At 62.8% G+C, this 25,644-nt stretch overlaps 1 protein-coding gene across 1 annotated transcript; it reads left to right on the forward strand.

The window, feature by feature from the left end:
• The first annotated feature begins 12,655 nt into the window (after positions 1-12,655).
• Positions 12,656-16,073, forward strand: HRH3 (histamine receptor H3). The gene is made up of 3 exons (XM_061209054.1): positions 12,656-12,905; positions 13,925-14,091; positions 15,138-16,073. The coding sequence occupies exons 1-3, from the start codon at positions 12,656-12,658 to the stop codon at positions 16,071-16,073; spliced, it is 1,353 nt and encodes a 450-aa protein (XP_061065037.1).
• Positions 16,074-25,644: the final 9,571 nt, after the last annotated feature.

Raw genomic sequence — 25,644 nt, forward strand, 5'->3', positions numbered from 1 at the left:
AGCTGGGCATCCAAGGATGCCGGGTACCCGGCGTTGCTGACCTGGCCTTTGCCCCTGGGGAGGCCTGGCCTGAGGCTCACTCCCCTCCCTGCCGCGACCGGGTCCATGGAGAGGACATTTCCCTGCTCCCTTCTGTGGAATGCTGGGGAATCTTCTATTTGGATGCAACCTGGGTGGGCAGAGGGTGGCTGGCCACTGAGGCGGGGTCCCGGCCCTCACGTGGCCCAAGCTGAGCCTTCCCCACACAGCTTTCAAGTCTCCTCTGCAATGTGACAGCGCTCGGCTTCCCTGCCGTCGGAGAAGAGTATTTTTAGTTTTGAACCCACCACGTGGAGAGAGACAAGTTATCAATAGCAGCGGCAAAGGGCTTTTTCTTTTTTTTCCTCATGGCTTTGGGACCTGAGCAATCTGCACCCATTAAATTCTGCCAAAAGAGAAAAAATGTATTCCTCTTATAAACTTTTTACCCCGCGCCTTCCTCACTGCTGCAGCTTTGCAAACCAACTCTTCCCGGGTGGATCCCACCCAACTCAGCAGCGCTCCGCCCCCAGCCCCCTAGCCTCTGCAGGAGACCACTCCGCCCCACAAAGGGACCACAGGAGCAAGTTGACCCATGGAAGCAGAAAGAGCAGGGTGGGGGCTGCAGCCCCAGAACAGGCAGGAATGAGGGGCCGGGGTGGGGTGGGGTGACTTCCATGCTCAGAGTAGATTGACATGGGCCCTGCTTTTAGCTTCAGTAGCAGCCCTAGCATTTATTGAGCACTTACTGTGTGCCCAGCCCTGGGCTGAGTACCTTTGGGTATATTGTCTCAGTTAAATGCCCTAATCACCCTCTGAAGAGTTTCCAAAATGAGGTGCCATGGAATCCCAAGGCCTTTCTGGCTGCTATTAGGTGTTTCTAGAGGAAAGGGTTCCACGGTCAAGCAGGTTTGGGAATGCTGTTTAAACAAAGCCAACAAGTGTCCCCCTTCTCAGGGCCCTTCCCACTCTGGTATATGTGGGATCCTCCAAGACACAGAAGGGCCTGCTGCAGACCCAGGATTTATTGGAACTGGACAACTTTTTCTTTTCCCTATGGAATGTCTTGTATGACTCTGAAGTGGCCTCCTACCTTGCCGGGGGGACATTTGGGCCCACTTAGCTTCCTGCTTTTTAGGATTAGTTAGAGCTGCATACGTGAAAAAACCCAGAATAACAGGCGTCAGCAAAACAGAAATGTCCTTCTTTCTCACATGGCACAAGCCCAGGCTGTCCAGGGTTGGCAGGGTACCCAGCTCCTACCCTATTGTTTTACTCTTCTAATACTAGCATCCATCCTCAGTGTCACCTCACAACCCAAGATGGCTGCTGGTGCTCCAGCCATCACATGCATATTTGACCAGGAAGAAGGAGTGAGGGAAAGAACAAGAGCAGAGGTGCTGAGAGGTGCTGCCCCACCAGGTGAATCAGCTCCCTTTGAGAATCTGTCCCTGAAGATATACCAGACACTTCTGCTCACATCTCACTAGCCAAAACTGTATCCCGTGCCACTCTCAGTGGAACAGTAGCATTTTAGCTGAGTGCATTTCCAGCCTGAATAAAACAGAGGGCCCAGGGAAGAAGGTTATGTGTGGCTAGGCCTGACTGTGGCCCCCAGGCCTCCCCCAGCGTCCTCTGGCAGGCCCAGAGATGCAGACACCTGGTGAGGCATGGGCTCACAATAGCTGCCCAGAAAGAAGGGGCAGTGCCAGACGCAGAGCAGCGCTCTCAGCTCACAGCCTGTGTGCCTACTGTGTGCCCAGTGTGGTACCAGGCAGGGAGCCTCAGTGTTGTCCCTGGACAGAAGGCTTGGTTTCTCTCTCCCTGGCTGTGCCCTGACTGCTGAGCACCTGCTGCCCTGCTGGCCCTGCGCTGGGTGCCAGGTGCTGTCATGAGCAGGCATATGGTTTCAGGAGGCCACAGGGGACCCCCAGGCAGGCAGGTCCTTCTCTCCCCACCCTTCCCAGGGGCCCACGTGCAGCGGGAGGGGTGTGGGCGCATCTGTGCGCAGGGGACCAGTGGGGCACGTGGGAGCGGGAGGAAGGCAGCTCGGGCTGGGTTAAATTTAACTTGTCGGAGCTGCCGGCCCGGCCAGGGGAGCTGCCAGGCGTGGGGGTGGGAAGGGGCAAAGTTGAAACATGCCCAGGGAGCAGGGATGGGGGTGGCCCAAAGCAGTGTGATTCATTCCTCTTCCTGGGAGTGGTCTGGGCCAGCGGGGAGGGGCTGGCGGCAGTGGCAACACCTCCATTCTGGGCAGAAGCGAGCTGGCTCCCGCGGTGGGGGGTGGGGGCCCCTTGCATAAGAGAGATCCTGGCATTTGGGGTCTTTTGGAGGATAGGCGTGCTCCGCCCATCCCATCCCCGGAGAGGAAGGCAGGGAAGGGGAGAGGAGGGGGCAGCTAGCAATCTGTGCCGGGTGGTCACAGCAGGGTTGGGGGGTCTGCCCTGGAGGGTCCCACTTGGGGGGTGAGAGGTGGCCACAGTGGCGGGGACAGGAGTGCAGTCGCGTGGGGCTCCGGGCTCAGTTTACTGCTCGCCTGTTGCCATCTTGCAATTCTTAATTTCTGAGGAGGGGCCCATATTCTTATCTTGCACTGGGACCCACAAATTCTGTAGCCGTCTGAGGAGGGGTCAGCGCAGGAATCGGGGCCCACGGGATGCTGCCTCTCCGCTTCCCGGGCCGCAGGCTACGCATGCAGCTGGCCGGATGGCTCCGTCCCCTCCAGGTAGGGGGCAGACTGGGCCAATGAGCCAGGTTTGTTCTGGGCAAGAGGCAAAGGGGCTGGTAAGAGGCCTTGTGCTGGGCACTTGGCCAGCCCTGCCCCCGCTGAGGGAAGGCAGTCTGCCCAGGAGTCCCACGGCCCAGGGCTCGGGCCCTCAGGGCTGGTCCTCTCTGAGGCACCCCTGGAGACAGAGCTGGCCTGGCACCTCCACCCACTCGCCGGCTTCGGGAACGACACGCCTTCTGGGCTCCTAGCCGATCAGCACGTAGTAGGTGCTCGATGAACGCCCTTGGAGGCCAGCAAGAGGTGGGTGGGGGTGGGCTGGGGTGGGGGAGGAACCTGCAGCCCCACTCAAGTCCAGGCTCTGCCACTTGCTAACAGAGCATCTCTCTGAGCCTCAGGTTCCCCAGTGGTGGGGCCCTTGGAGGGCACGGGCGTGGCCCCCTGTGACGAGCATCCAGTTGCTCTGCACAGCATCCACCCCTGTCTTCTAGGAACAGCCCCAAATCCTCCTGTGGGGACCCCCACTCACAGGCTGACCCCACCTCTGGCACGTGACTGGAACCTGGGACATCACTACCTCAACTTTGAGATAAGCAGTCAGGCCATGGGCTTTGGCAAGCCCTGCATCTGCAGCTGGAGCTGTGAGCTGTGGGCTGTCAGCCTGGAGGGACCACACCAAGGGGAGTGGCTGCCTGAGAGGAGAGCAGGGCTGGGAGACACAGGCTGTGACAGGAGCAGTCGGGCTCCTGGATCCAGCCATGCCTGAAGGAGGTCCACCACCAGTGAACCGTCAGATGCATGCCCTGTTGAGCCAAGATTTCCATGCCCGCTTCTCCACATGTGGGGAGGATGACTACCTATCAGGACAGGCCTCTGGACCTTTCTTCTGTCCATCAGGGCTTCCTACTGAAGAACCTTCCAGTGAACTTCGTTACTTGTTACATGAGCGATTCCAACTCTGTATGAATCAGTTGAACAAATTTAGAAAACGTGAGGGGATTATGCAATGCCAGGAAAAGGTGGACCCAAACTGAGGTCTGGCAGGGACATGGGGAAGTGGGCAGGGGTCTCACTGGGGTAACCAGCACCCAGGGCCGTGGCAGAACCCAGGTGGCCCCGCTGTGCCCCTGCAGAAGGCAGGGCTCTGGTCAGGGACCGGGGGCAGGGACTTCATGGTTCTTAGTCACAGACCAGCGCTGCCACTTTCTACTGGTGGCCTTAGGCCAGTCTTCCAGCACAACCACCTGGCCAGCATGTCCTAAGAAAAGCAAACGGCTTCCCAAGCAAAGCTCCCCCAGCCCCCAGGGCGAGACCCAAGAGGTGCTGCTCCCGGGACCCCAGCCTGCTGCCCCGCAGCCCCTCCGCCTGCTGAGCTTGCCGCGCCCCCAGCCCCCGGCCCGGGGGCTGCCCACTTGTTTCCGTGTTGTGATTTCTAGCTGTGTGTGCCTGTGCAGCCGAGTGACTGAGATTTGTACCCAGGCGGGGGGCGGGGGGGCTACTCTAGAGCAATCTCTTGACCCCGGCCCTCGCCCAGGACCTGATCCTACAGTCAGGGCCACCCACGGAGGGAGGGGACATTTCTGTGACCTGACCTGTCCCTACAGGGTGGGAAGGAGGACGAGTGCCAGCTTCCTAGCTTCCTTCAGGAGCCCTACCCCTGGCTCAAGTCAGAAACACACCCACAGGCACACATGTATGCACATGTGCACTCGGTCACACCCACACCCACACACAGACTCATAGACACACAGCCAGGCCCACATGGACATATACACAGACACACTAAAAAACACAAGAGACACACATGTACAGAGACACATACACATACGTGCACACAGACACGCACACAGGCATACACATATGTACTTAACCACACGTGCAGACACTCGTGCACACAGACACACCTTGGGAGTTGTCCCAGGCCCCCTCCTTCCTCCTCGAGGACTCGGGGGACGTCTTCATTAACTGGACCCTGTGCCCCAGCACGGAGACGGTCAGCTCTTTCGTTATTTTCCTGACAGACACAGGCCCCCCAAGGAGCCACCTGAATCCCGGGGGACTCGGGGAGTAAACAGAGTTGCAACTCTGGGGCCTGGCCTCTCCTGTAGGAGGTAGCTTCCAGAGTGGGCCCCTCCTTCCGACCGCCCGAAGCAGGGGGTCAGGGCCCCACGCAGGGTGAGGGCCCTGTGCGTTTGCCCGGGGCTGGCACCGTGCATGCATGGCACACACGCCTGCACACACGTGCACACACATGCTCACGCGCTCTCTGGACCCCAGCACAGAACAGCACAGGCCAGGTCGGGAGACCTGGAGTACCCCTGAGGGCTGGCAGGGGAGGGCGGCGTGGGGCAGGGGTGTGTTTGCTGGGAAGAGAGGGAGGTGGGCTGTGGTTCCAGGGCCGGCACTGGGCCTTGGGGACCCTGACGGGGTCTGGGGAGGGGGCTGTCGGCCTCTCAGCCTCACCCCCCGAGCAGAGCAGGGCAGCAGCCAGACAGGGGGCTCGTGCACAGGAGTCAGAGCCCCAGGGAAGCCCCCAGCATGCCCAGCCCAGTGGCCACCCCCGTCCCCTGCCCCAGACGGACGACCCTACCCACATTGTGACCTCAGCTGCTCCATCCACGGGGAGGGCATCTCTGGCCCGTGTATGGAGCACGCTGCCCGCAGCCCGGCCCGCCCAGCCTCAACCCCAGGCTTGGGGTCTGCAGAATGGAGTGGGGTCACCAGGCCCCGCCTGCCTCGTCTGCACTGTCACCAGGGCCACCCGACCTGTTTACCACGAGAGGGGCCCAGCAGGGGACGGGAGGCCTGAGGGAGGGTGAGACAGGGCCGATGTACACGGGCTCTGACCTGCTGTGACAGTGGCGCTGCTGGGCACAGGGCGCAGAGCACGGACAGGCTCTGGGGGGCAGGGCCTCCAAGGGCAGGCGGATGGCAGCCAGCCACGGCCAGCTGCCAGCCAGGAGTCCAGACAAAGGCATGGCTCAGTCCCCACCCCTCACCCTGCAGCAAAGGCTGAGGGGCCGAGTCCACAGCAGGAAGCTCCAGGGTCGGGGGCAGCTGCAGCGCAGACGAGGACCCTGGGGCCGGGCTGGGCAGAGCTGGGCACCATCCCCGCCACTGCTTACACACGCAGGCCCACGCTCCCCCCCTCACCCACTTCCACGAGCCCCAAGGCTGGGCCTCATCAGAGCAGCCTGTCTCCACCCATGGCCAGGCTCGACCACCCCGAGGGGTTTGATGCTTACTACCCAGGGTCTGATCAGGGTCTAGGCCACAGGCCCTGGAGAGTCCTGGCCGGGACTCACGGTCTGAGCTTGGCTCAGGTCCCCAGCCCTGCTGACACATGGCGCTGCTGGGTCACAGCCACGGGAAGCCCCACCAAACACTCTTGGGGATGCAAGGGAGGTTCCCAGGCTGCGGCCAGCCCCCCATAGCTGGATTTGAGGGCCCTTCTGAGGCCCCATGCCAGCTGACACCTAGCCCCACCCAGGGCTCTGGAGAAGGCACCCTGGACGAAGGTCCACCTTCACCCTTCTTTCCTGCTTCTCCATGGCTTATGCTTTTTTTGGTGGGGGGGCCACACCACGGAGCATGCGGGATCTTAGTTCCCTGACCAGGGATCGAATCCGCGCCCCCTGTAGTGGAAGCGTGGAGTCCTAACCACTGGGCCGCCAGGGAAGTCTGGCTTATGAATTCTTAGCGCATGGAGAGAACCGCAGAGATGCAAGCGGTTTCATTCATTCATTCAGCAAATATCGATACTTAACTGCCAACCCTGGGAAGTGGGCACATCCAGAACCACACCTGAGTCATGCAGAGGGACTTTCTGGGGGTGAGGGTGCCTCTTTCCTTAGAGAAGAGCATTTATTACCTCTGGTCCCCACCGCAGTTGCCCCTGCGCCTCCCCGGCAGCTGTTCGCATGCCCTTAGATCAGACCTCCTGCAGGGAGCCCTCCTGAGAGTCCCTTTTCTCGTGGTTAACATCTCCACTGGCGCCGTCCTTAGGAGGAAAGGGCAACAGGTGAGGAAATTCAGACCCAGGGTCAAGTCCCCCCTCCCATCAGCTCTCCAAACTGCTCTCTCCAGCCTCTGAGTCCCTGCACCTGAGTCTCTCCGCTCCCCCCGCGTGGACACCAAGGCCCCAGAGCTCTTTTTTCTGGGGGCCACTGACGCAGGCAGTGGGATGGGGGTGACCTTGCCTCTAAGCTGGCAGCACTGGCTCCAGGAGAGGGGAGCGCAGGCCGGGAGGGAGGGCTGCCGGCCTCCTTCCTGCGGGTCGCCGCTGGGGAGGACTCCAGAGCCTTCCAGCCCAGGCTCTGTGGTCGGATGTGTCTGGTGGGCGGAGAGCTGCCCCTCGTCCCTCACCCTCTCGCCCTCATTCTCACGCTGGGCCCTGTGCTCACAGCAGCCAGGCAGCAGAAGACACAGATGCCCAGGAAGAAGGCCGTCTCCGCAGTCCCCAGTCCCACTGCCCCGCCTGCCCCCCACCCGTGAGCGTCATCTCGGGGGCCTCCCACCGAGCTCTCAGTGCCCAGGCCCGCTGTCCCCCCAGGACCAGGCAGGGGCTCCCTGGACACTGCCAACAAAGAAAGGCACTGCCAGGGGAAGCGGCACAGGCACACGGGACCCACAGGGGACGACTGCCCAGGGTGGGGTTCAAGTGACATTGACCACATTGCTGCAAGCTCAAGCAAAGCTGCCCCAGCTGGCCACCAAGCCAGGCCAAGGGGGCTAATTTTGGGTGCTGTTGGTAGCCCTGTCTTCCTCCTGGGGAGTGGACAAGAGCATAGGAGAGCAGCCTGGAGCTGCAGGAAAGAGATCTTAGGGGGACACTCCCTTCTGGGAATGAGGTGGACACAGGGAAAAGACAGGTGGAAAGAGAAGTTGTTCTTTGAGTTCCTGGATGCAGCTGTATCTGAAGCCCACCTCCTGGACTTTTCAGCCATGGGCAACAATAAACATTCCTTTTCCTTAGGCTTTTTGGAGTTGGTTTTCGTCATTTGCAGCCAAACCACAGCAACTGTATCCCTGGTTCTCCTGTCCTCTCTCTCCTTCCTGCCACCTGGGCCATGGGCCCAATTCAGCCTTGTCCCTAAAGGCAGGGAAATCAGACTCAGCTTTTATTCCAAAACGGTGACCTTGGGAGACAGTCTGATCACACCTGTGCCCTGAGCTCATCAGGATGCACCCGGAGCTGGCTCAGAATGTCACCAGGAAAAGAAAAAAAAAGAAGACAAGGAACAAAAAAAGAAAAATCTGCATTCCCATATGCCAGTGAGCTCTTGCAGAAAGAGAGAAGGCAAATAGAGGTTCCTCTAAAGAGGTGTTATGGCACCAGACCCAGAATGCTGACAAGCGCTCCAGCAAATGTGCCTTGGCCGTAAGAGCAGGACAGTTGCCCTGCAGCGGGCCACCGCGGCTCCACTCCCCTCGTTATTTCTCATTAGGGGGCCACGTCCCGTGCAGCAGGGTAGGGCTCCGAGGGCAGGCGCTCTGATGAAGGAGAGTTTTCCCAGCTCAGTGGGGCAGCTGGAGGCGGAGCCCGCTGCCCCGTGACCGTGACCGTGACCGTGACCGTGACCACGGGCGACCAGGACAGCGTCCTGCTGCTCAGACGCCGGCACACCCAGCTCCGTCTCCCCAGCCCAGGGCTCCTCTGGCCCCAGACCCAGAAGAGGTGAGCGGGCTGCTCCTGGGCCAGGCCTCGGACTCCAGGGCCGGGGCTGGGCCTGGGGGCCTGATGACCTCTCCCCCAGGAGGTCCAATGGGCCATCATCTATCTCAACACGCTCAAATCTGAGCACCCCCTTGTCCCCCAGCCTGCTCCTCCCGCAGACCCCCAGCTCATTCGTGTCAACGCCACCCTCGAAGCATTTGAGCCAAAACCCTGGAGCCAGCCCTGACCCCATCTTTCTCTCACACAGCTCGTGTGTCCGTTTCGACCCAGAACCTGCCCGGCTCTCCCCTCCCCCACTGCCACCGTTGTCCTCGCCTGGAGCCTAGCAGCGGGCCTCCCCACCGGCCTCTCGGCTCTGCCCTCACCCTGCTGGAGATTGTTCTGCCCTGAAGCAGGGAGGCCTGTCTCACTGTCTCTCAAAACCCTCCCGGGCCTCCCTCAGCGTCTGCACAGGGCGTGAGGCATCACGTCTGCCTTCCCGCCGCCCCGCCCCCGCAGCCGCCACAGACGCACGGGCCCCCCCCCACCCACCTTGTCCTTTGCTCCCGCGGTCCCCTCTGCCTGGAACGCTGCTCACTGCAGATCTCCACCTGGCTGCCTCCTGGAGGTCTTGGCTTGACTCCCTGGCCATCCTTCCAGAACCGGAATGCAGCCTGTGTCAACTTGGGTCCTCCAGGAAGCAGACGCGGAGACAGGGTCCAAGGTCGAGAGGTTAGTGGGGACACCTGTGAAAGACAAAGGAAGCAGGTGAGGAGTGTTCAGACCGCAGTGCGGGTCTGACACGTGCGCAGGGAGAAGGTAGGTAGGAAGGGGGAGCCCCCCGGGAAAGTCTCAGCCCCCCACGGGAGCCCCAGAGCAGACACTGCACACAGAGGAGTCCCACATGACAGCTGCTGACCAGATGCCCGGGCAGAGGCTGCTCTCAGCTGGGGCGGTCACCGGCCCTCCTGCCAGCAAGTTCCCCGTGGAGGGGCCTCTGAGCAGCACACGTCTGTGCAGCAGGTTCTCCGCTCCACGCGGCGGGAGGGAGGGGGGCGAGGCCCCGCCGCTGCAGCGGGTCTCGGGGCCCCTCCACTCACCAGCCTACAGCCCTCCTCAGCTGTCACCTCTGCAGATCTTGGGGGCTGAATGAACGAATCAACTGATCCATCAGTGGATGAGCTATCTCCTGTGTGAGGGGTTTGCAGGGGATCTGATTTCACTAATCTAGGGCTTACGTGATTGGGGCATTGCTTCCTTCTGGGACTGCACATTTTGAACCCCAAATGCTGGCTGTTTTGACAAATGGAGAAACTCTCCCCCCAGGCCACGCTCTTTGGGGGTGTCCAGGTGAGCTGAGAATAGGGGCCCATGTCCCCCAACGCTCAGCCAGCCTTTCCTAGGGTCTTGGGGCATTCCCTGCCATCCTGGGGCCTGAATACCCACTCCTTGAGACAGAGATGCCCTGTGGACAGTCACGTGGAGACCTGCCTCATTCACCCCAAATTGCCTTAGCCAAGTTGGGCCCAGCCCAGAGGACTCTAGGCTCCTGTCCCACCAAGGTCTAGGCCCCAAGAGTTAGTACATTTGCAAGGTCAGGGACCTTGATCTCAGGGCTGGGCCAGGAGTGTAAATGTTAAGAGAGGGGCCTCTGGCCTTGTGTGACCTTGGGCAGGTAGCTTCCTGGGCTCTGTGCAGGCTGCTGGTCCTACCCACCTTGTATGCTGAATTTCGGGGGGCTGATGAGGTCATGCGTGTCAGTGCCAACAGGGGGCGCTCACCACCCTTGGCCATGGCCATCCTCAAACCTCTGGGCCAGCTGTGGCCCTCCTCCTGATGGCCTCCATTTCAAGAGGAAGGTCTCCACACTCAGAGAAATTTGGTAACTCCCCCAAGTCACCCAAGTGCCAGGGTCTGAACTGAGTCCATCCCCTGCGTCCCCCGCTCTAGCTGCTATGGGGTGAGAGACTGCCAAGGAAAGCTCCCGAACACTAAAGGCCACAAGGACAGCCGGGCCCCAGCTTGACTGAGGCTTTAAAGGAGCTGCCCTCTGCTCAGACTTCCCTCCACCCTGGCCAGGAACTGAGGCTGGGCGGGGGCTCCCAGCCAGTGAGGAGAGAGCCAGGGCCCCCCTCACTCCCCACCCACCTCCACCTCCGGAGGCCTGGGGTGGGGTGCGGGTGCGCCCTTGAAGCACTGGCTGGCCAGCGCCGGCCTTGGGGTGCTTGTGCGGGAGCAGGCTCTGGCAGGGTCCGGGCGGCAGGGAGCCGCTGGCAAGCACAGAGGACGGCCAGTCCTTGCCCAGCACCAGAGAGGCAGGAAGGCTTGGATGGCGGGAGCGATGGGGTCCAGCAGCTCTCCACCTTGGCTCGTCTAACCACCAACTGGTGCCTGGCCCTGGCACAGCCCTGCCCACCATGCAAGTTGGGGAGCTGGGGGAGCCTGTACAAGGAGCAGGGCTTGCTGGTGGGAGGGGTACAGCCAGCTACTCAGAGAGGGCTTCTGGGAGGGGGAGCTGGAGCCCCACACCTCTCCCCCAGCGCAAGCTGCGAGAAGCCATAGAACTGTGGATCCTCTGGGGCTGGGGTGAGGGTCTGGGGTCTCCTCCCTGCAATCAGCCCTGAGGAGGGGGTAGGGGAACCCAGCACCCCTCCCTCACTCCCCAAAGTTTCTAAAGCACCTCGGGGCTAGGGGGAGCGGTGGGTCCCAGCGTGATGAGGAAGCTGCTGGAAGTGCGGGTGCCTGTGTGCCCGCGCCTGGGGTCCCCCTGCAGCCCCACCCCCGCACGCAGACGCGCACTTTTCTGTCCTCTTTGAGGCTTCGGCAGATGTGCGCCGCTGGCGACAGAGCAGCGCCGCTGCTTCCCTCTCCCTCGGGCGCTGTTCCCTCGCTGTCTGCGGTCTGATGTGTGCGCGTCTAACTGCCGTTCGTGGGTCCCCAGCCCGACGCTGGGCGGCTGTTTCCCTGGTCTGTGGGAGTCTGTGTGTCTGCATGTGGGAGTGTCTGTCTGTCTCGCTGTGTGTGTCTCGTCCTTGACCCAGTCTATCTGAGCGCTTGTGCCTGGGCGGATGGGGCGCTCCCTCCCGCCGCCTCTCCTCCCCCCAAACCCTCCCGCAGGCGCTAACGCAGCGCGCCGCCCCGGCTGCGCCCCGAGCGCAGTGACCTCGTCGGTCCCTGCAGCACTGACCGCCCCACTGCGCTGTCCACCGGGGGGACCCGTGGCTGGGTTCCGAGCCGATGGTCGCTCTCCCTTCAAACTAGGGCCGCCTGAGCCCAGGGTAGGCACGCTCCCCTCCCAGCTGGGTCCGCTGGTTCCCCATTTTCCCTTATGTAACTCCACATCTGTCTGCGCCTTGCAGGTCACCCTGGACGCTGCGCTGGGTCCTGCCCACGGGGAGACTCAGATTCAGAGTCGAGTCCCACGCATACGGGGGGCGGAGCGAACCCCTGGCTCGGGCACGGCTATCGGAGACCCCTCCCATCCTTTCTCCTCGGGAGGTTCCTTTCTCCGAGAACTGCTTGCCCGAAGCGTGAAACGAGGAGGGGTCCCGTGGGGCAAGTTCCCCCGAGCGCGGACGCAGGTGTTTCCCCTCACCCGCACTCCAGATCCCCACAGGCGCCCCGGCTCCCGACGAGGGCCGGCCAGGGGTCACCGGGGCCGAGGGCACGGGGCAGGCCGCGCGGTCCAGAGGCTGGCTCCTGTGTGCGAGCGCAGGTTGAACGCAGGCGAGCCCCCAGCTCCGGCGCCCGCCGTGCCGGGCTCCCCGCCAGGCGCCGTGCACACTCGTGCTGGGGCTCCGGCTGCCCGGCGGGCACGCGGCGCTGTCCGTGGTGCTGCCGGCGCCGGGCGGGGCGGGGGCGGGGGCGGGGCGAGGGCGGCAGCCAATGGCGGGGGCGCTGAGCGGGGCGGGGTGGCCGCGGGCTGGGCCCGGGGCTCACTCTGCTGCTCTCGGCACTTGGGGCGCACGGACGCTCCGCCAGCGGCTCGGGCTCCAGCTCCGCTCCGGGTCCGCTCGCGCTGCAGCGGTCGTGCCGCTGGCCCTGTTCGGCTCAGATTCCGGGCCGGGCCCCCTCGGCGCCGCCCGCCCCGGCCGCAGTCTCGGCGCCCGCGGACCATGCGCCGGGTACCCCCCGGGGAGCCCGGCCGGGCCGAGAGCCCGCAAAGACCAGGCTCCCGGGCCGGGGTCCCTCCCGGCCGCCCGGCCGGCGGTCCGCGCCCTGCCCTGCGCCCCGGCGCCGCGTGAGCCGGCGGGGCCATGGAGCGCTCCCCGCCCGACGGACCGCTGAACGCGTCGGGGGCGCTGGCAAGCGAGGCGGCGGCGGCGGGCGGAGCGCGCGGCTTCTCCGCCGCCTGGACCGCGGTGCTGGCGGCGCTCATGGCGCTGCTCATCGTGGCCACGGTGCTGGGCAACGCGCTGGTCATGCTCGCCTTCGTGGCCGATTCGAGCCTCCGCACGCAGAACAACTTCTTTCTGCTCAACCTCGCCATCTCCGACTTCCTCGTGGGTAAAGCCCCCAGCCCCCGCCCGAGCCCAGGGGCGCCCTGCCGGGTCGGGCCAGCAGGGATTGGAACGCGCGGACCTAGGGTGCCTTTGCCTCAGGGACACGCCCCGCTAGGGGGTCCGGCCTGGGGAGGGGGCATCCGGGACTCGTGGGGAGGTGGGCGCAGGCGAAGTTCCTTGCCTCCCCGGCCGCGGGACTCGGGCTGGGGAAGGATGTCACCGGGGAAGGGGTCCTAGCCGGCGGGCGCTCGGCCAGGCGCAAGGCGCCGCGGCCGCGGTGCAGCGCGGGCTCCTGCGCCGTAGCTAAACAAAGGCTGCAGAGGACTCAGGACATGGGGAGGGCGCTGGGGGGGAGGTTTGGGGGAGGGGACATGGAGGGGAGATTTTTAGAGCCGTGTTGGGGGAGGAGGCCATGGGGAAGGCGGGCGGGGTGGGGGGAGAGGCTCTGAGGAGTGCGCTCTCACGTGTCCCTGCGCTGCTGCCGGCTGTGGGGCGGGGCGCAAGGAGGGGGCCGGCGGACCAGACACCTGTTGGGGCTGAGACAGGCGTCTGCCAGACGCTCAGAGCGGGGTTGGCGGCGGGAGCAGTCAAGTGCCCTTTGAGTCCGGAGAAAGGCTTTTCTGAGCTGATGAGGAAGAGCTATCCAAAGGCCAGAATAGGAGCTTGGGATCCAGCGGGGCCAGAGAGGGAGGAAATTCTCTTTCCTTCCTCTGGGCACTGGGAGGCCTGGGCAGAAGCCCAGGAATGACCAGACCAAGGCTCTGGGGCTCGTTGCGCCCAGCGGTCCCCGCACCTGGATCTTCCTCCTGCCCCCAAGTCCGGGGGACCCAGTGGGGCTGGGGGCCGGGCAGGGGTTGAAGGCCAGGTGCAGTGCGAAGAGTGTGCCTACGAATGAGGCGGAGGGAGGATTGCTGGTCCCAGAAGGGCCACCGAGTGACCCTAGGTCCTGCCTGTCTCTCGGCTGGGGGTGGGGGGTCTGACCCCTGCGCAGCCACGGCCCACCACGGCCCTCCTCTCCCACAGGGGCCTTCTGCATCCCCCTGTACGTGCCCTACGTGCTGACTGGCCGCTGGCCCTTTGGCCGGGGCCTCTGCAAGCTGTGGCTGGTGGCGGACTACCTGCTCTGTGCCTCCTCTGTCTTCAGTATCGTGCTCATCAGCTATGACCGCTTCCTGTCGGTCACCCGAGCCGTGAGTCTGGGACGTGGGTGCCCATGTTCACTCCTGGGGGAGGGGTGGTCAGGAGCGGCCAGGAGACGCACCCGGCAGGGGGTACGGCCACTTCTGAGTGGGCAGTGCTGGGTGGGCTTGGTCCCCCCTGGCCTCACACCTGACACATCGGGCACTCTATGGCCAGCTGCCCACTCGGTAGCCATTTGCTGCCAGTAGGACTGGTCCTGGTTCAAGCAGAAGGCACAGTGTGGACCTGAAGGAAGGGGGTCACTTCAGCCTCCACCCTGGAGCAGGTCCAAAGTCCCTGGAACTAAGGGAGGATCTGGGCCAGGGGCCCTTGGTGGTACCTCCCCACAGGTGTGCGTGCCTCGGGAAGACAGGCTCCACGAGCTTCCCTGGGCGTGGTGGCCACCATGAGTTAGGGACCCTGGGCTGCCTGGACTTCCCACGTCGGTGTCCTATGGGCACCGGGCTGGCGGCACTGAAGCAGAGGTCACTCCAGTGCAATCTCATTTTCTCCCTGATGGCTCCATCAGGCACCCCAGGGCCCTCCGCTGGGGACCACATGTGTCCTAGTCCAGGGAGGCAGTGGGACAGAGTGCAGAGAGCATGGGTTTCGAGCCAGCTCTGCCCCTTGAGCCGACCCACCTGTGTTCTTTCCTGCCCTGCCTGAGCCATCAAGAAAGTGGGGATCATGCTGGAGCAGTTGTGAAGATTAAATAAGATGGTATTGAAAGGTGCCGAGCAGAGAGCCTGGCACACGGCAGGTACTCAATAGATCGGACAGTGACGTGACCCCCCGGGGGGAGCGCACAGCTGGTGGGGCGACGGCAGACAGGCAGCCCGGCACAAAATTAGGATTCTGGGGGAGGTTCCGAGGCCGTAGGAGAGTGTGACAGGGCCTCAGCCTGCCCGGGATTCATGGGGCGAGGGGAGGAAAAGGGAAAAGCATCCCTGCCGGGGAAGGCGTGCACAGAGGCCCGGAGGCTGCTGGGAGCTGCGAGCGGCAGCGGCTGACCTGGGCTCAGTCCCCTTGCCTCCTGACCCAGCGTGTCCCACCGCAGGTCTCCTACCGGGCCCAGCAGGGCGACACGCGGCGGGCAGTGAGGAAGATGGTGCTGGTGTGGGTGCTGGCCTTCCTGCTCTACGGACCCGCCATCCTCAGCTGGGAGTACCTGTCGGGGGGCAGCTCCATCCCCGAGGGCCACTGCTACGCCGAGTTCTTCTACAACTGGTACTTCCTCATCACGGCCTCCACCCTCGAGTTCTTCACGCCCTTCCTCAGCGTCACCTTCTTCAACCTCAGCATCTGCCTGAACATCCAGAGACGCACCCGTGTCCGGCTGGATGGGGCACGCGAGGCGGCTGCCTCGGAGCTTTCCCCCGAGGCCCGGCCCTCCCCGCCGCCGGCCGCGCCCAGCTGCTGGGATTGCTGGCAGAAGGGGCGTGGGGAGGCCGTGCCGCTGCACAGGCGCGGGGTGCGGGGCGGCGAGGCAGCCCCAGGCACGGGGGCCGAGGCTGGGGACGCGGCCCTCGGGGGGGGCAGCGGTGGAGGTGCCGCGGCCTCGCCCACCTCCAGCTCTGGCAGCTCCTCGAGGGGCACCGAGCGGCCGCGCTCACTCAAGCGGGGCTCCAAGCCATCCACATCCTCGGCGTCCCTGGAGAAGCGCATGAAGATGGTGTCCCAGAGCATCGCCCAGCGCTTCCGGCTGTCGCGGGACAAGAAGGTGGCCAAGTCGCTGGCCATCATCGTGAGCATCTTTGGGCTCTGCTGGGCCCCATACACACTCCTGATGATCATCCGGGCCGCCTGCCACGGCCCCTGCGTCCCCGACTACTGGTACGAGACGTCCTTCTGGCTGCTGTGGGCCAACTCGGCCGTCAACCCTGTCCTCTACCCGCTGTGCCACCACAGCTTCCGCCGGGCCTTTACCAAGCTGTTCTGCCCGCAGAAGCTCAAGATGCAGCCCCCCAGCTCCCTGGAGCACTGCTGGAAGTGAGCCGGCCTCCACGGGTGCCTGGGAGGCAGGGGCAGAGCCCTCCACTGCCACCCCCCTCGAGGTCCTGGGTTCCCGGGCAGCCGGGCCTCGCCGCCCTCCACCTGGCTGCCCCGCAGGCGTGAGCCCTGCCTTGTCTTCGGCCCACCCTAAATGCCATGGCAGCCTCTCAGATCGTCCGCTGGCAGTTGATGCAGCCTGGCGGGCGGCTGGACAGGTCCCTGCTACCTGAACCGGAATGTGGCCATCCAAATCCTGCTCTAGCCCGGGAGGGACAACCCAGGGGTCCCAGCCAGTCTGCCACCCCCAAGGACAGTGGGATGGCCGGTCGTGTCCACGCTTCACACAATCACTGCTTGGTGTCTTCCCAAAGCAAGTTCCTGGCACGCGCGCCAGGCCTCCAGAGCCAGTGCTCTGCCCCTGCACGTGCACACGCGTGCACACCCCTGCACACCTGCCCCGTCCCGGACAAGCCCTGGCCACTGGCTTTGCTGCTGTCTGTCCCCTGCTCTAGCCTGGGACCTGGCTCCTTCACCCCTCTTCCCTCCAACTCTCTCTGCGCCCCAAGTGCCGGGTACTCCCCAGAGACCTCGCGGCAGGTCTCCGCTTCTCCATTCTGGGTGTTTCAGGAAGACGGAGAAGAAGAAAACACGTCCGTGAACTCGCTGTTCCTTGGATGTTTAATGAAGAGAGACAGAACTGCTGAGGCGCTCAGGGCTGGATTGGCAGGTGTGGGCTCCCACGCCCTCCTTCCTCGTGCTGCTGCTTCCGGCTGCACCGCGCCAGCGGCTCCTGCCCACCCCGCCCCGCAGCTCGCGGTGCTGGGCCCCGACTGGCGGCTCTGAGAGCGGCCAGAGCCCCGGACGCCGGCTCGTCCAGCAGGCTGCCCTTCCTGCTCCCTCTACTCAACCAGAGTTTTCTGGGATTGAGGGGGACCCAGCAGCGCCCTGAGGGTCCTGGGGCTCCCAGGGGCAGTCGGAGGAGACCAGGGGCCGGGTGCCCAGCAGAGGGGCCGCTTCGCCATATCCCGCGCACCCGGTTGGCACTCCGCATGCTCCGCTCCCCGCGCACCTGCTGCACTGCCCCTGCAGACCCCGAAGTCCACAGTAAAGTGTATTTTTTTATTGGTGCTGATTCCTGAGGACTTCGTGGGTGTGGCTGAGCGCCCGTACTCCAGTCGGGGACCCAGGGGGGCACAAGAGCACCCAGGTGGGCATGAGGCACAGGCCTGCCCCTCCCCCTGGCCTCAGTGTCCTCTTCAAGCGGACGAGCCCGGCGGTCATACCAGGGTTTAATCCTAACAAGCGACGTGGCCCCGGCAGTGCCCCGCCCGCTCCCCACTCCAGTCTTGAAAACACGCGCCACAGCCCTCACCTGCTGCAGCCTGCCTGCCCCCAGGACAGGAGTTCTCACCGCTCTCAGCCATGATCTTCCCCCTGGGGAGCTTCCAGGGGTGTGGGGACTGGAGCTGAGCTTGAGGGGCTGGGCCAAGGGAGGGGAGGGGGCTTCCTGGGCAAAGGCCTGGAGGCGGGACTGAGGGTGATGGATGGGGACGGGGAGAAGGACCTGACGAGGATGATGCTGGGTGATCCTGGGCCCAGTGGGCTCCACGGAGGGGGCAGACACTGGCCCTCACCCCAGGTGCCAGAGTCCACTCGGAAAGAGGGCAAGACCAGCCCAACTTAGAGGCAATAGAAACTTGGGTGGGTCAGATGCCACCTCCTCCAGGAAGCCTCCCCTTCTTTCCAGCCACGAGGGCCCTCCCTCCCCTGACCTCATGGACACAGCCTCTCGTCCCCTCCCCACCGTGCTGGCCCAGCGTCTACAGTCCTTTCTTCCCAAGGCAGAGAGACCTTCGGCTGCCTCACGTCCCTCCCTTACAGCTGGGTGCCGTGGGTCCCATCTCCAGCAGTGAGGTGCCCGCCAGCTCTGAGTCTCACCACTGCAGGGGGCGAAGCTGTTCACAGCAACATTTGAAACCCACAAACCTTCCTCTTCCAGACATTTTCTCACCCCACAGCTGCACCTGCACTTTGTTTTCCCAAGTGCCCAGAAGTCTTCCTCCAGAATCCCAGCTGGGACTCCTTCCCCTCTGCACTTTCCCTCCACCGGAAGGGCCCCCTCTGGTCAAGGCAGGACGGTCTTCTTGGGCCCCCTCTTTAGTGGCCCGAGGGAGGGGCGAGCCTTAGGTCCCCTCAGGGCGCTGGGCACTGCCATGAGCAGTGGAGTGGGGAGCAGCCGGGGAAGGCGGTGACAGGGAGGTCGCCCACCGTTTGTGGGCCCAGAGCTTGGGGAAGCCCTCGCAGCTCTGGGCCCGTGGTGAGGCTGGCGGGCTAGCCATTGGCCTTCCCTCCGGCCCTGCAGACTTGCCTGGCCCCCAGAGGGTGGGCGTCCGTCCCGCAGCCCAGAGCTGTCTGGGGAAGGACAAAGAACCCATTCTCTGCAGCGGTGGGCACCTCCGTGCTGCCTGCACAGCCAGAGCCCTCGCTGCCCCTCGGCCCGGCCCTGCTAAATGGCTACAAATTGGAGGATAAAAGTGCAGGCTTTCAAGCAATTTTGCCTTCAATCTCTGCAAACTGCCGCTCCCCAAGCTACTGCGCAGGGATGGAGGAGGAGAGAAGAAAGACACGGAGTCTATTGGGCCCGTGTCCAGCAGCAAACAAACACGCCAAGGGGATCTTTCTCCTTGGATCCGACCGCTGGGAGCAGAGACAAGCTGAGCCCCAAGGCAGGAGCAGCCACTTCTGCAGGCGCCGCCCATGTCGGCAGCTGCTGTTTATTGAGCACCTACTGTGTGCCGGGCTCTGTGCTGGGCAACGGGCTGGCGCGTCAGCAGGGCCATTCCCGTGCAGACTGAGGACTGTGGGGGGACCAGGAGGCTGGTGGCCTGGCTCGTCAGCCGGGGGGACAGAGAGCCTGTCTGCGGAGGTGACGTTTCATTCATTCATTCCACAAACTTCCACTGAGCCCAGTGGTGACAGCCCCGAGAGGTGGCAGAGGCCGAGCCTGTGGCTGAAGGAAGGGCCCGCAGGTGAAGGGGACAGAGGAGCAGTGATGTTTCAGGGCCTGGAGGCCAAGGTAAGGAGCGTGGCCTTGCTTCTGAGGACCATGAGGCATCGAGAGAGTGAGCCTTAGGCCCTAGGATGGAGCACAGTCTGGGTGGCCCGCCTGTGTCAGCGCAGTCTTGACAGTGGGTGCAGAGACTGGCAGGGGCATGAGGCTGGGGGGCAGTGGCACTGAGGAACTGGGCAATGGCCCGACGCAGGGTTCTGCCCTGGGTGCCCGTGGATGACCTGGCTCCTCCCATCGGGGCCAGCTGTCAGCCCTCAGGGGCCAGCACATCTACAGGGCCCCTCGGTCTGGCACTGGCTACGTATGTCCGGCTGCCGCTCCTGCCCCGGTGCTGGCTCTGGGGCACCCCCTGAGAACACCTTCTGTGCACATGCTGGGTGAGGGTCCTTCCCAGCCTGGGGTGAAGACCCTATGTTCTCAGGAGCCCAGCAGGCAGTCCCCATCCTTCTACAAAGGGACAAATTATTCAACGCTCTTTTTGGGGCAACAGGGCCATGAAAAGGGAAGCCTGGGGTCAGCCGGCAGGGCTTCTGGAGGCCTGAGATGTGGGAGCCACACACTGTCTGGCCTCTGCCTCCCCACCCCCCATCCAGCCACTCGTCAGTGCTGCAAAGAACATTTCCACCAACATTTACTGCAGCCCTGCATCCTCGTGGCCACCCCACGGGGGGCTGCTCAACTCTCCATTCTGCAGACTCCCCAGAGCCAGGGCCCTGGAGGCTGGGCGACTCGCCCCATATCCCGCACTCAGCAGTTGGTGGGGGCCAGGACCCCATCTTCACCCTTCCCTGGGTCCTCCCCAGGCACCGCAGGGGATGGTGGTGTGTGAGCGGGTCCCTGCCACGCTGCACCTTCCTGGGGGCCAAACTGCATCCCTGGGATGGCGAGCGCACCAGGGAGACCTGCCTGATGGCGCATCTGGGGAGGGACGCTGGCTCCAGCAGGTCAGGGCTGGGGGTCCTGGAGCCTGCAGAGCCTGAGGCTGGGGGTCCCTGGTGCTGCCCAGGAAGGATGGCCATGGCGCCTGGCACAGGGAATGTGCTTAGACTACAATTATAATGAACAGACAGACCTACTATGTTCCGGGCACCATTCTGAGCCCTCTTCTTATGTAAACTCATCTAGTTCCCAAACAGAGTAGGTACTATTATTCCCATTTTACAGATGAGGAAACAAAGGCACAGAAAGGTTAAATGACCTGCTCAAGGTCACACAGCGAATGACTTTCCTTCCATGACCATTTTCCCAAGGCCCTCGGCTCTCAGGGCCACCTTCTCTTTCCTCTCCCGAGCCCGACCCCCAGGCACCCGGAGCAGGCTCAGGGGACACACACACATGCTCCTGAGTGTGCCCAAGGCCTCTCGCTGCACCCATTCTTCTGGTGACAGCAGCCCATTTCTCCTTTGGGAACCATTCCCCGTTTACTTCAGTGGCTCCAGGATGGGCGTGGATCCCCGGCGTGGCTGGTCAGCATCACCGGGGAAGGTTGGGGTGGTGCACGTCTCCAGCGAGGCCAGAGCGCAGCAGTCCTGGGACCTTGTCTGGTGCCCTGGGAGGTCTGTGCTCCCCTCCAGCTGGGGTTGCCGGCCTGGCGGCCTCCAACATTATCCTCACAAAGGCCACCCCGTGGAGGGGGCACACCTGGCGCAGCCAAGGCGGAGGAAAGCCACACCGAGAGGTGGACGGAGACGGCTTCCACGTGCTATTGTCTGAGGGCCTGGATCCAGCCTGGCCTGAAGCTAGAACCTGGACCTTTTGGTTTCATGAGTCACCAAATGCCCCTTCCTTCCTAAAGCCGGCAATGAAATGACGTTTTGCAATGTGATGGCCCAAGCTGGCATCCCTCTGTCTTGGGGTAGGGGAGGGGAACAGAACACTTCTGCCCATGGGAGGTCTGTGACTTTAATAAAAAATAGGGAAGTGAGTCAATTATTTAGTAATGATTGTTGGTAGGAAAATAATGATTTTTGGTATATTAGGAGTAACATACTGGCTCTAAGGGTGAAAGGTCAGGATGCCAGGCCATTTGTCTGTGACATCCTTCCTGCCCACAGGGGGACCTCGGCCAGGCAAGGGCCTTGGCCTTAGATTCCTTGTCCATTAAGCAGAGCGTCCCAGACAGCACGCGGCATCCTGCGCCCAGGGTGGCAGGTGCTGTGTCCAGAGGAGGCACCTTGCTCTGGAGCTTGTCAGACACAAATCTCAGAGGGGTGCAAAAATATCCTTCAAAAGAGAAAGAAGAAAGGGGAGAAGGGAGAGAGGAGAGGAGGGTTTTGGATGTAAGGGGAGGAGGGGGTGGTAGCGCTGTGGGAACTGCGCTAAAAATGCATCTGTGACACTCCGAAGTCACCAGTTTCCGAATTCAAACATGACAAATTTGATGATCTTTAAATGCTTCCACTTTAAATGCTGGACGATCTTTAAAGAGTCCAGCAAAGCCTGGTTCTGAGCAGAGGTGTAGGAGTCGGGGCAGCTCAGTGGACGGGGGACGGCCTGCCCTCTGCCCTCCTTCCTGGGCCCCAGCTTAGCAGGACCACACATTCCCGAGAAGCCAGGAGGGGGCAGGGGGCAGACCATTCCTCGCCGGCCCGTCCCGGGTGCCCCTCAGCGCCCGGGGCTTCCTTTGACAGCCGAAGCTCGGCTCTGTCCCAGCCCCTCCAATCCGTTAACTCATACTGAAGTGTGACGGACTGATTCTTCCAGGGACAGGGGGAGATGTGCATTGTAACAGAAGACGATCTTGATCTTTAAATCAAAGGAGGCAAATTCTAATGCAGGTATTTCAGACCGTAAGACACACCAAGTGGGTGAAGGACTGGGGGTGGATGGTGTCTGCACACTTTCTCGAGCTCCTGCTACCTGCTGGGCCCTGAGCCAGATGCTGACTTCACCAAGAATTCCAGATCCGTGCAGCTGGGACGTCAGGGTTCCTTGCTCGGAGATCCTGGACGGAACCCCCATGGTGGGCCAGCAGCTCTGTGGGCCACACAGATATTTCATGGGACCAGTGCCGGGTGCTTGAAGATGCCCCCTTTAATCAGCCATGGACCCCAGACGTTCCTCCGTGGTCCCTGTGAGCCAGCGGGCACCCCCTCATCACGGGGAAGGCAGACAGGCGGACAGGTGCCCACCATCTTAGGCAGGGGTGGCTGCTGCTGGGTCCACCCCAAGGACAGCAGGGGCAGCTGGTTGGAAGCGACCAGCTGGGCCTGCCCTGGCACAGGCCAGCAGGGCGAGGCCTCTGCCCCCCGAGGCCCACTCCAGGGACGGGAGGAAGGCAGGGCCCCTCGCAGAGGTACAGCCTCGCCCAAGTTGGCCCAGCCCCCCAGCCCTCCCTGCAGGCCCAGCATCAATGAGGGCTGTTTCCACGACCTCCCCCGCACCTCACCCCTTCACTTCCGTCATCAGATAAAACACAGGAGCTCAGTGCAATCTGGATTTCAGAGTCACAACAAATAATCTGTTAGCTAAGTACTGCATTCTTTGTTGTGAATCTGAAATTCAAACCTAACAGAGCCGGTGACCCTCCCCGTGTTCACAGACACTGCAGGGGACGGGCTGGGCTCTAAGGATCCATCCAGGTCTTTGGAAGCGACGGGAAGGGACCAGGGCTGGGCGGGTGGGAGGGTGGGTGGCTGTCTGTGGCCTGGAGCCCTGGGCCTGGCCAGGGGCGGTGTGCTGGCATCCTGGGGGCACGGCCCTCTCAACCCTGAGGCTTGCTCTGTCCTTCCCTGTGGCTCCCACAAGACCCCACACAGGGAAGAGGCTGCGTACCCTGGGTGGGGCTGAGGTGAGCAAGCTTGACCCCCAGGCCAGGCCGTGGCTCTTAAGCTACCCTGCTGGGCCTTAGTGTCCCCGCTGCACAGACAACGAAAACCAGGCAGCTGGGGTGGGGTGACAAGCGTGGGCGTCCCCGCGATACCCCACTGCCGAGCGTGACAGGTTCGGTGGGCTGGGCTGGGCAACCTGCCCACCCCAAGGCCACAGCAGAACCTGGAGTGATTTCCTGGCTCTGGGAAAATATCAACCCACTGGTGCCCACTGATTCCTTGCAAGGAAAGATTTTTTTCTCTAAAGAATCAAAGCATTGCAAGACAGAAAGAGACCGCCCAGGGGCCCCTTCTTGGGCACTCACAGCCCCGCCCCAGAGGCCTGTGGGTCTCCTCTGCTCTGTTTGGCCTTTCGCCCTTTCCGGAGAGGTGACACTCTGGCCTTGGTGAGTCCGAGCATTAGAGCCGCCCTGGCAACGGGAAGATGAGTGTCAACAGCAGACAGCGCCCAGCGCACGCTCCCCTGCACGCGTGTGCCTGCGTAACTGCAGGTGCGTGTGAGTGCGTGTGCTTAGTTCTATGTGTGTTTTCACTGCGGTCAAATACATCTAAAATGTGCCCTTTCCGCCATTTCAGTGCACAGCTCAGAGGCGTGGGGCACGTTCACGCTGTCGTGTGACCATCCCCACCACCCACCTCCTGAACTTTCTCGTTTTCCCAAACTGGAAGTCTACCCATCAAACACTCAGTGCGACTTCATCACGGCTCACGACACCCCAGGCCCCTCGTGCTGCCCTTCTAGAGCCGCAGCCACCTCCCCGCCCCAGGCCGGCCCCCCTCCGACCGTCTGAATGGAATCCGCAGGCAGCCACGTGGAGCAGCCGTCTGCTGCCCGTCGCTGGGCGGTGCTCTCCACTCTGTGGTCTTTGAACATGTGCCCTGTCGGTGAACATGCTGGCATGTATCCCCACACACGTGCATGTATTCACCTGAACTACGACCTGCCCAGCACATCTGTTATGCCTCCGGTGCCGGCGCTGTCCCGGCCCTGGGATGCAGCCCAGACCAGGAACCTCGTGGCGGTAGGGGCTGATGCGCAAGGCCAGGCCAGGGGGCCACGCGCCTGCCACAGGCTGGGCTGGCGAGGCGCAGGGCAGGGCCCTTGTGGGTGGGGCTGTTTGATCAGGTGGTGAGAGAGGCCCCCAGCTGGGGGGCATTCATAGGGTGTCTGAGGAAGGGCATCTGCATCACAGGAACTGGCGGCACAAAAGCCTGCTGTCCTGGAGGGTCCTCAGCGTAGCCAAGAAACAGCCTGAGCAGAGGACAGAGGGAGGGGACGGGCAGCAGGAGCTGGCAGGCCAGGCCAGGCCTGGCGAGGGCTGGGGCTTTGCTGGAGGGACAGGGTGGCCCAGATGGGGTGGAGGAAGGACCCGTGCATACAGGGATTACAGCACCTGGGCTGCCGTGCGGGGAGACGAAGGGGCCTGAGCAGGGTATTAAAATAGGGTGCTGACTGGGTTGAGGGACACCCTCAAATCCACAAGCACTGGAAACTTGCAATGTGACCTTATCTGGAAATAGGGTCTTTGCCATGAATTAGACAGTAAAGCGGGAGGGAGAGGAGACCAGGGAGGAGACGGCCACCCCGCCCCGGGAGGCCCCGCCGGGCGCTGAGCCCACCGCCTGCATAGGAACAGAGGGCCAAGGACACAGAGAAGAAATCTCAGGGAAAGGCTGGCGGTTGGAGCTTCTGGGAGATGAAACCGGTAGGGGAGGGACGACACTGGGACAGAAACACCACGCAGAGGTAGAGAGAAAGCCAGGCAAGGAAACAACCCAGGGCTGTGCCAGCCCCCAGAGAATGAGGGGCCCCACGGAGACGGTCAAGCGCCTGGCCCTACAGCCCACGCCCCGCTGGCCTGACGCAGACCCAGGCCGCCGGGTGCGGCCGTGGGGAGGGCACAGGGAGGGTGACATGAGAAAGCAAAGGCCCCGTCCAGGGGCCAGAGGTCAACAGGTGGTGCCCCGGGCTGATCAAGGAAGCAAGAGCTGCTCAGCCTTTGGAGCAGGTCACTCAGCGGCGAGGGCCAGGAGAGGTGGGCCCGGCCGAGGCTGAGCCCGGCGGAGTGGGGCATCCCCCACCTGCTAAATAGTCTTCAAACTAAAAGAAACCTAAATGCACCTAGCATCAGCCGCCACGCACCCGCTTGTTCCACAAATACGTACTGGTGCGCCCTGGGGGTCAGGTCCTGAGGCTGCTGGGGGCACCGTCGAGAACAGGACAGAGCCCCTGCCCTCTGGGGCGCCCCTTCTGCGTCAGCCACGGGAGGCATCTTGAGTGTCTCCCCTCTGAAGAGCACACGTGGTGGGCGCCCAGCAAGCAAGATGAAAGGCCATGGATAATTAATGCTGCTCTTCGCAGTGGCCTGAGAGAGAGCAAATACATGCAAAACCCATCTCTGGTTTCCAGAACACAAGGACCTCTGAAATTACAAGACATTAAAATAAAGCTTCAGGTAAAGGACTCTTGTTCTAGTTGCAGATTTGACGTCAGATCAAAACGGAATTGCTCCTGAAAGCTCAGGCGCTGGCTTGTTATTCGAGGTTTGCCCAACCCCCACGTGTGGAAAAGACGCTGGCCTAAGTGCACCCAGCGGCTCAGCCAGCTGCCTCGGAACCCTGAGGCCGATCCCCAAAGGGCCCCAGGTCCCTTCTCCACTCGTTCCTTAGGC

The sequence above is a fragment of the Eubalaena glacialis genome, chromosome 13 (assembly GCF_028564815.1).
Source record: "Eubalaena glacialis isolate mEubGla1 chromosome 13, mEubGla1.1.hap2.+ XY, whole genome shotgun sequence".
NCBI classification, from domain to species: domain Eukaryota; kingdom Metazoa; phylum Chordata; class Mammalia; order Artiodactyla; family Balaenidae; genus Eubalaena; species Eubalaena glacialis.

Coding starts and splice junctions, on each gene's coding strand:
- HRH3 (XM_061209054.1), top strand. CDS start 12,656: ATGGAGCGCTCCCCGCCCGACGGACCGCTGAACGCGTCGGGGGCGCTG. Junction 12,906..13,924: donor CATCTCCGACTTCCTCGTGG/GTAAAGCCCCCA, acceptor CCTCTCCCACAG/GGGCCTTCTGCATCCCCCTG. Junction 14,092..15,137: donor TCCTGTCGGTCACCCGAGCC/GTGAGTCTGGGA, acceptor GTCCCACCGCAG/GTCTCCTACCGGGCCCAGCA.